This window comes from Equus quagga, unplaced genomic scaffold, assembly GCF_021613505.1.
Source record: "Equus quagga isolate Etosha38 unplaced genomic scaffold, UCLA_HA_Equagga_1.0 210237_RagTag, whole genome shotgun sequence".
Taxonomy (NCBI): Eukaryota; Metazoa; Chordata; class Mammalia; order Perissodactyla; family Equidae; genus Equus; species Equus quagga.
This window is the reverse complement of record NW_025799294.1, coordinates 1-9,945: the sequence shown is the minus strand read 5'-3', so window position 1 is coordinate 9,945 and position 9,945 is coordinate 1. Positions and strand designations below refer to the sequence as shown.

The 9,945-nt window shown below is 45.7% G+C and overlaps 1 protein-coding gene across 1 annotated transcript; it reads left to right on the top strand.

The window, feature by feature from the left end:
* Positions 1 to 1,971: 1,971 nt before the first annotated feature.
* LOC124233705 (abasic site processing protein HMCES-like) lies at positions 1,972 to 9,406 on the top strand (the record flags this gene model as incomplete). Its single annotated transcript, XM_046650826.1, has 3 exons — positions 1,972 to 1,993; positions 2,852 to 3,057; positions 9,263 to 9,406. Coding segments are annotated over exons 2-3 (327 nt in total), but the record flags the coding sequence as incomplete, so codon positions are not given.
* Positions 9,407 to 9,945: the final 539 nt, after the last annotated feature.

Below are 9,945 nucleotides of genomic sequence, written 5' to 3'. Positions count from 1 at the left end.
ATGTGTGAGAAGCTCTGTAACGCCACATACAAGCCTTATATGTCCACTAATTCAATTGAGCTTGGCAGAATCTTGAAATAATTTTAGTATTATCTCCTCCACTTTGTAGTTGAGGATACTGCAGCTCAGAGAGGTAAAGTGACTTGCACAAGGCCTCAGGGATTTCAGCCCAGCTCTCCTGGTTCCAGGCCCACTCCCATTTCACTGCACCAGAGCTGCCTTGATCAGTTGCTGCAAACACCGTCCTCAGCCTCGCTGTGTAGCTCTCTTCTGCTTTGCACACTTGTACTACTCCCTTCTCTTCTAGGTGTGTTCTGGGGAGGTCATGACATCCTGGTGCACTCCCAGCTGCTGCTTTTGGACACAGTAACAATGCAGGTGACAGCCAGAAGTTCGGAGGAGCTGCCCGTAGACATCATCTTGGCATGTGTGGTCTAAGAGGCCAGTCTGAATAGGCACTACTCCTACTCTTTGCCCCAACACCATGCAGAACTGAACCCAGTGGAAACTCCTTCCCAAGCCTCTGTATTCAAAAACAGTTCAAAAGGAATCACTGAGGATTTTTTAAATTATTAACCCCTGCCCCAGGACTACTCTATTTTTTTTTCTTAAAATACAGGATAATTTTAGCTTGTCCTAGAACTTGCCCTGCCAGGGAAAGGACATCACAAATTAAAAAAATGCTTGCACCTCCTATTGAATTTATCCCCAAAGAAACTATCTTATCCCTATAAATAAATTAGCATCTATTTATTGAATAACTGCAGACTCATGTTTAGTTTACTCACATTGACTGCAGACTCCACCTTCCCCTTCGAGGCCTCTCCACCACCAAGAGGAACACCTGCTCTATCCCCTTTGCACCCACAGCCTTTTGGTTGCTGTACTTACCATGAGGCAGGGCCCCTCTCCCAATCATCTCCGTCCAAGCCCCATGCCCAGGACAAGGAGCAGTGCAGGCTTGCTCAGGGAATGAGAGCAGCCATTGAGTTCACATGCTTATTCTTGCATTCTCACAATCAGCCTCCTTTCTAGGGTGAATGGAGGCCCCAGAGGGTTTGTGTCCATTGCCTGGGCATTCCCTGTCATCAGGTCTGCGGTGCAGTGCGCCCTGGGGTTTGCCTGCTCCCAGTTCAGTCCAATTTAGTGACGACACTGAGGGGAAGAACAGCCGTTAGAGAGCACTGTCTGTTGGCTGCAGATGCAGAAAGCCCTGGTTCATGTCCCCAGGGAGCAGGTTCAGAGGCCACCTCATCTGCTCTTTTAAACTTAAGCCAGATGGCCTTACCGACTTTGTGGCGGAAATACACCTGTAAAGCCTGTGTAAAAAAACCCAGGCCTCCCCTTAGAGATTCAGATTGGGGCTGTGGGGAGGGTGAGGGGCCTGGAAAATCTCATTCTGGCGCGCACCGAAGTTCGAGAGTGACTTGTGTGATTCACGGAGGTTTTCCTGATGGTTTCTCCATGTTTGCCCCTGAACTCTGAGCAGTTAGCAGCAGAGATAAAGAAAACGTTTTCTTACATCACCCCTACAACGACCTGGTGCCCTAGTGATGATTCCCGCTATACAGAGCAGGGCACTTAAGGCTCCCCGGGACGCATCTAGTCTCTGCTGGCCCCTGGAGACTTGGGGAGCCCGGTCCTTCAAGATCCTTCCACCGCACCCCCAGCTCCCTTCCTGCGGTCGGCCCTGGCAGCGAGGAGCGGAGTTCACCCCGCTCGGGCACGAGCGAATATGGAGGAAAGTGGGGCTCTGAGAACCTTAGGATTCAGGAGTCCCCAAAGGCAACTACAGTCTCCTCCTGGGGCACTTTCGGGAGTCACACTCCACGCCCTCCCTCCCTGTCCTGACGGCGGCGGAGAAAAAGCCCCGCCCGCGGCGCGGGGAACCTCGCGGGAACAAGCCGCTGCTTGTGGGCGGGGCCTGAGGCCGCCGGCGCGGGCCTGCGGAGTCCCAGAATCCGGCGGCGGCGGAGCGGAAGAGCTGCCCGGGGTGAGGTTGAGGCGACTGGGGATGAGTGGCCAAGGCCGAGGTGGAGGTGTGGCGACGCAGGGTGGGGGGCTAGAGCCGAGGTGGAGGTGAGGCGACGCGGGGTGAGTGGCCAAGGCCGAGGTGGAGGTGAGGCGACGCAGGGTGGGGGGCCAGGGTGGAGGGGACGCGGGGCGGCTGGCCGGGCCGAGGTGAGGAGACGCGGGAGGCAGCGGGCTCCGGGCTCAAGTGGAGGTGAGGCGACGCGGGCGGGCGGAGGGCAACGTCGGGGCCCCTTGCCGGGCGGTGAGGGGGCTGACGCGGGGAGCGGGGGCGGCGATCACGGGCCGCGGCGGTGGGGAGTCGGAGAGGAGCCCCGCCGCCCAGGCAGGGCCGAGCGTCTAGACGGGGCGGCACCTACGGCCGGGCTGCGGTCCTGGGGCGCGCAGGTGCTCGGCGGCGCAGGCGGCTCCTGAGTCCCGGGAGGGCGGAGCGGGGAAAGGAGGGCGGGCGCGGCGGTGAGGCCGAAGGAGCCGCCCGGAGAAGGAGCTGGCGGCTCGGGCAGTGACCGCAGACCCCCTTTGCCTTTCTGGGCTGAGGCGCCGGCTGGCGGGTGCGCCCCCCGGGAACCGGGCCTCCCGCGTTCAGGCAGGTGTTTGCCGCCTGCCGCTCGGTCAGCGCCTCGCGCGGGCCGGCCCGCGGGCCTGGGGGTGAGCGCGACGGGCCGAGGCCCGTTTGCTGGGGCAGACTAGGCGGTGACAGACGCACAGTGGGGGCTCTGAAGCAGAGTCGTGGGGCGTCTTGGGAGAATGCTGTGACTAAAGGAATGAGACGTAAGATTTGAGATGGGCGAACGTTCTCCTACTGTGTCGCGCCCTAAAGGTGGCGAGAGGCGGCGTTGAAGAATGTGCGGGCGAACATCGTGTCACTTACCTCGAGATGTGCTCACGAGAGCGTGTGCCTATCGGAACCGGCAGGGCGAGCGGCGGCTCCCCGAGTGGAGGGACGCTGACAAGTATTGCCCGTCGTACAACAAGAGCCCTCGGTCGAGCAGCCCGGTGCTTCTGTCTCGACTGCACTTTGAGAAGGTACCCAGTCTGTCTGCCCCATACGAGCTTCTGGGGGCGTTGGGAGGGTCATCTACTTCTGTTTGGTTTGGTATGTGCTCAGCTTCTGAGATGACCTTAGAGACCAGTCCTTACTGATATCTCCTGACCCTCAGTTGAGAACCAGTGTGGGCATCACGGAAAGGGGAAGTTGTCTCAGTATCTTCTAATCTTAGATGATTCAGTATTCTTCAGGCTCCATTTCAGTGCCTTCTCTGTACAAGGCATGCTAGTCTTAGAGCATACTGAATTTGTATGCGCCTTGTATTTGAATACTTTTTTTAAGACAGCGTCTTTCAAACCTCCCAGATCATCAGCGTCGTTTGACTATCTTGAAAAAAACAAACCCAAAGATTTGTATGGTTAAGCCAGCTGAATCAGAATCCCTAGGCCCAGGGCAGGATTAAGACCAGCTAATCTAAAACTTACCTCTGGTGTTTCTCTTTCTTTGATGTTTCTATTGCTCCTGCTTATGCTTTCAGTCTTTGTGTTTGTCTATTACTGAAGCTAGAAAGAGATGTATTTGTTGTGGTTATCTGAAGTTTAACTGCATTCATTGTGTTTATAGTATTTATACCTGTAGTGTTGGAGCGACCAGTAATTTATAATCCAATTTTGGTTCTTTGGTCTATCTCCTGGAAGAGTGTATGTTGGTGCAGGCATGCAATGTAATAAAAATGGTTTATTGCAGAAATTGTTTCCCCATGTCTTAAATACTTTAAATGCCCTATATGCTTTAAAAAATCATGATTGTTTTCATCCTGGATTTTTATTCTCTTTGATCTATAGTGCTTAAATCACTTTATAAGGTTGATTTTACCCCTGCTCCATACTCTTCAGAAGTCCTGTGATAATATGGTAGTCAAAAGATTCTACATTACCGGGATCTCAATATTTGACATAAACAGACCAAATAACAGTGATGTTTTTGGCTGAATGAAGCCATTTACATGAAATAATTTATTCTTGAGCCATTTTTAGTGGATGCATACTTTCCTATTGAAACTAAAGAAAAGTTATTTTAATGAGAGGGAAATGAAAATACCATGGGAACTTTGACTGGGAAAGGAAGAAATAAAACATATTTCAAAGGAAAGCATAATTTGAAATGAAAAGAGAGAAAGATTAAGTGTATGACCTTTATTCTCTTTTAGCCTTATTTCTCTTTGTACCACCTCTTTAGGATTATAGAATTAATAGTTAGCTGGAAGAAAATTTTGTTGAGGTGATATAAAGACAGAAGTGTAGAGAACGTGTGACTTGTCCTGGGTGACCTTATCAATGAGAGACACAGCAGGGACTGAAGTCCAGACAACTGTCCCCACTCCAGTAGATGCTTCCTGGAACTAGAAATGGGGAAGGTGGAACCCCTAGCAAAAGTAGCCCTCTTTTTCTGTCAGTGGTGTGAATTTGCTGATAGAGTGTTTTGACTCCATATCTCTAATAAATTTTGTTAAGATTGCTAGAGTTTCCTAATTTTGATAAATATTTGAGGTTTCATTTTTCTCAAACCTGTAAATTGTAGGGCAAAGTTAGGATTATTTCAGTAGTTTATTAGTGCATGTCATCAATGGTCAGCACTTGTGTAGACTGCAAAATTTGCATTTGAAACCACTGATTTGCAGCTTACTTCCTTTTTCATTTATCTACCCCAGAACTACCAGCTGTTCTCACAAGTACAAAAGGGTAGAGGGAAAGATGACTAATACTGAGCAATAGTTTCAGTATTTTGGTGTCTCAGTCACTTTCTATTCATTGTTCCCAGTAGGGGCAGCCTCACATTTGGATTTGGCTTACAATTTTCCAGTGAACACACCCAAGTTAAACGTGATTAGTGGATTTTGTAAGAGTAGGATTTCTCAACCTTGTCGCCATTGACATTTTGGGTGGAATAATTCTTTACTGTGAGAAACTGTCCAGCGCATTGTAGAATGTTTAGCAGCATCACTGGTCTCTACCTACTAGATGCTAGCAGCAGCCCCCAGGTCATAACAACCAAAAATGTCTTCTGGTGTTGTCAAATCTACCCGCTAAATGCCAGTAGCACACTCCTTCTTTTTCTCCCCAAGTCTTCACTTGGGGGGTTGCAGGGGTTGGGTGTCAAAATTGCCCCGTATTGAGAACCTCAAATTTGGAGTATTATTGTCTTGCAAATTTCTGATGAGAGATCATTTAGTTGGCCATTATGTAATGTTATCTCTCTTATTCCCATTTATGCTTTGGGCAATGGGCCTTCCTGCTTGGAAGGCACATTTAATTCTGGAAGAGAGAGGGGATTTACAAAAGCTCTGTTTTCACGCATTTTCTCTTCCTCCATCCCAGGTGAGATTAACATTAGGATTTACATCTCTACCCCACCATTTCTTCTGGGTAGTCTTTTCCTTAGTTATCCTGCATATATTAATTGCTTTTTTTTCTTGCCTCTTGGCATATAATATGTCTAGCCTGCCTCTGTCTTTAAGGGAGAAAAATACATACATGTATATATATACACACACACACCCCCACACACACTGTTACTCCTCATTATTCATATATTTCATGTTTGCAGATTTGCCTAAAATTTTTTTGTAACCCCAAAAATAATACTCATATTGCTTTCTCAATCATTCATGAACATACAGAGTGGTGGAAATTTTGAATCATCCAACATACGCATTCCCAGCCGAACCTGAAAAAGGCAAAGCTCTACCTTCTTGTTTCAGCTTTTATATTATAAACAATTATCCTTTTTGTTGTTGATTTAGTGGTATGTTTTTTGCATTTCTGTGCTTTTTGTTGGTGATTTCACTGTTTAATATTGTCCCCAAGCATAGTGCTAAAGTGCTGGCTAGTCTTCCTAAGTGAAAGAACATTATAGGATGCCTTACAGAGAAAACACACGTGTTAGATAAGCTTGACTCATGCATGAGTTACATAGTGCTCTTGGTCATGAATTCAGTGTTAATGCATCAACAATATACATGGAATACAGTGTCTTTAAATAGAAATACACATAAAGTAAGGTAATGTATTGATCAGTTGATGAAAATGTTGTCTCCATAGTCTTGTGGGAACCTAACTCTGTATTTCCCCTAAGAGCAGTAGTTCAGAATTTACTAATTCAGTGTTTGCAGTGACTTTGTAGAACCTAACAGCCGAGAATAAGGAGAATGGAGTGTGTGTGTGTAAAGGGTGATGAAGCTGATAAAGGCGATTTTGGAAGAAATAGGACAGGATCTTATCAGGGGCACAGTGGAGGGATTAGCTTTAAACAAAAGGGAAGCCCTTCCAAGTCTGGTCTGCTCCTGATGATCCCTTCCTTTCTTGGAATTCCATCCTCTTGACTTTTCTCATTCTACTTTTATCTTCCTGAGTACTTTCTCTTGGACCTTTCACATTTCTCCTTTTTTCTTTTTGTACCTGTGCTTGATTTATTCTCGAAGAAACTTCCATCCTCCTGGCTTTAACAATCACGTTTATATAGAAATCTTTGCTATTTGTTTCTAATCATAACCTTAGAAAAATATTAAACTAGAATTTGGGTGTTTATTTCAAGCCACACATATTAATGATCCTGCCGGGTAGGTGTTGTTCACTCTATTTTTACCGATAAGGAAAGTTGAGGGTCCAAGAAGGTGAGACTAGTCCAACCTCCTAAGTAGCAGAGAAGGGACTTTTGGACCAGAGTCTGGGTCTTCTTACAAAGGCCCTATTGTTTCCTCTGTGCCAGAGGTTAGCAAACTATGGTCCTCAGACCAAATTTTAGACATGCTTTTTTTTGGGGGCGAAGGGGTGGGGTGAGGATGATTGGCCCTGAGCCAACATCTGTTGCCAATCTTCCTCTTTTTTTTCCTCCTCAAAGCCTCAGTACATAATTGTATATCCTAGTTATAAGTCCTTCTAATTCTGCTGTGTGGGGTGCCACCACAGCATGGCTTGATGAGCAGTGTGTATGTCTGTATTCAGGATCCAAAGCCGCGAACCCCGGGCTGCCGAAGCAGAGTGTGCACACTTAACCACTATGCCACCGGCTGGCCCCCCGACTGCCTGTTTTTATGAATAAAGTTTTATTAGAACATAGCCATGCATATTCAGTTCTTTGGCTGCTTTCACACTGCCGATAGTGGCAGAGTTGAGTTGCTTGAATCATTGCAACAAAGACTATATGGACTCATAAAGCCAAAAATAGTTACTATCTGACCTATTCTTTGTACCATACTGCCTCTCTCCTAAGCTCAATTCCAAATCTCTGAGTGCTTGTTGGACATAGTAAACGGTTCTGCTTTGATTTTATTCTAATGATTTTAAACAACCTTTGTATTATGTTCACCAGTGAGGAAGTAGGCCCAGGCAATGAGGGTATCATTTGCTTCTTGGTTGAAGTCTGGGGCCTCAGCTGAGAAGACTTGGCATCTGGGATTAGAATCATCTAGAGCAGGAGTCAGAAAACTAGGGCACTCTGACCATTTTTGTAAATGAAATTTTATGGAACACAGCAACATCCATTCATTTATCTATTGTGTATGGCTTTGTCCCTATAACAGCAGTTATAGTTACAACAGAGACTATATGGGCTGCAAAGTCTACAATACTTAACAAGTCACCTTTTACAGAAAAGTTTGCAACCCCCAATCTAGAGGCATCTTCCCTATCCCTTTGTCATCATCCCTATTTCTTTTTCCATTCACCACCACAATTGCATTTTTTTTCTATCTTTGGATGTCTTTTATTCTCACTGCTGTCACCAGACCCACTGTATCTTTACCCCTGAACCATTGTAGTACACCTGGAATGCACTCTGTGTTCATAGTCTCTTCCCATATTGTACTGCACCATGCAGAATAGTGTGTCTGAGCATTTTAGTCTAGAGATTTCATCAAATTGTCAGGGGTCAATTGCCCAAAAAAATTTAACAGGCTTGTTTCAGGGGTTTCCAAGATTACCCCCACATTTAGAGATTTGTTAGGACTCAGCATGTAAGACATATCATGGCTAAGGTTTATTACAGTGAAAGGATATATAGTAGAATCAGCAAAGGGAAAAGACACAAGTAGAAATCTGGAAAAATCCATGCATAGGCTTCCTTATGTTCTCTCCTTCCTGTGAGGGGACACACTAATCATGTTCCTTTTCCAGCAAAGAAAACTGTAGTAACGTGTGTAGTGTTTCAGCCCAGGGAAACTCATTAGAAACTCAGGGCTCAAGGTTTTTACTGGGGGCTGGTCACATAAGCACTCTCTGCCTAGCAAGTACCAAAATTCCAGACTCCCAGAAGGAAAGCAGTTCAGCATAAACCTCATGTTTTGCACAGACAGACTAGGCACAGTAAACCATCCTTATCAGTTAGGAAAAGGTAGGAACACTCTAAATCCAAGTTCCCAGATGCTAACTGAATACAAACCTTGTACGCAGGCCCTCCTAAAAGCTGCATCGTCAGGCTTGCTGTAACACTTTTTTGTACAAAACCGCTTCCTGCACATTCTTGACATGGCCTCTTTGCTCATCTAATTCCATTTCTGGTCTTCTCTCGCATCTGTTCTCTGTCTGAATAGTGTACCTCTTGTGGAATCCAATTCAAGAACCACCCGACTACACCCCCACCTCTTCTGCCCCTTCTAAGGAGCCGATACATCTCCATTCCATCTCTCACAGATCACTCTCTGCTCTTTTGACACTCACTGTATGTACCTCTTATATGGTCCTTAGCCTATTGTATCTTATATTATTGCTTACTCTTTTTCTGTCTGTGTGGCTTCACATGTTAATAGTGCAAGCCCTTTGAGGTTAAGCACTCTTCCATGTGCCCCCATAGCACCCTGTGCATTCCTTGATCATAGCATATACTTCATTGTATTATGGTTATCTGTAATAAGTGTTTTTGAGAGCTGAGACTAAGTAAACTTCAGGGCCTAGCACTATGTCTCTCCTATAGTAGGCACTAATTAAAAGCTTACAGGAACTAAACCTCTTTGTATCCCCCATTCTACCCAAGCAGAATGTCTTACATTCTAATAAATAGGCTTGCTAAAGAACTCAAGTTATCATATTATGATAAATCATTAAAATTGTTTTCAAGTGAAATCTTTCCCTTTTAATAACGTTGTTTGTATTTCGATACTAATAGTAATGTAATACATGTGCTAAATATGGTTTTCTAAATTTCATTATGATCCCCTCACTGGATCTTAACGTCTTTCTGTGACAGGGCACAGACTCTTCTGAGCGTATCATTGTTCCCATGCGATGGGGTTTGGTCCCATCTTGGTTCAAAGAAAATGATCCTTCCAAGCTGCCATTCAATATTACCAATTGTCGTAGTGATACCATAATGGAGAAACGGTCCTTCAACGTAAGTATCTCGTCTAGCGAAAAAGCACATATTCTGTTCTTTTTTTCTAACAGAGCAATTAGTGCCTTATATACCTGAGAAATAAAATTAGGTTTTCTTGGAACCTTCCTTAAGTTTCCAGAGTGTGTTCCCAGTTGTTAATTTTGAGTGCTGTTCAGTTTATTACTGTGTAACAAACCATGCCAAAACTTAGTGGTTTAAAACTGAACAGTTAATTATTTCTCATATTCTATGGGTTGACTGGGCTCAACTGGACAGTTTTCACTTGGAGATTCTCATGTAGTTATAATCAGGTGACATCTGGGTCTGGATGTTCAGGATGGCTTCTTCACCCACATGTCTGACACCTCAGCTGGGATAGGTAGAACTGGAAGCCTTTCCACATGCTTTGCTGGAGGCTGTCAGAGTATTCAGGCTTCTTACATGGCGTCCTGCTTACCCCAGAGCTCGTGATCCAAGAGAGCAGGGCAGAAGCTGCATGACTTTGTGACCTAGCCTTGTGGGAGGGGACTACATAGTTTGTGAATACTGGGCTGCAT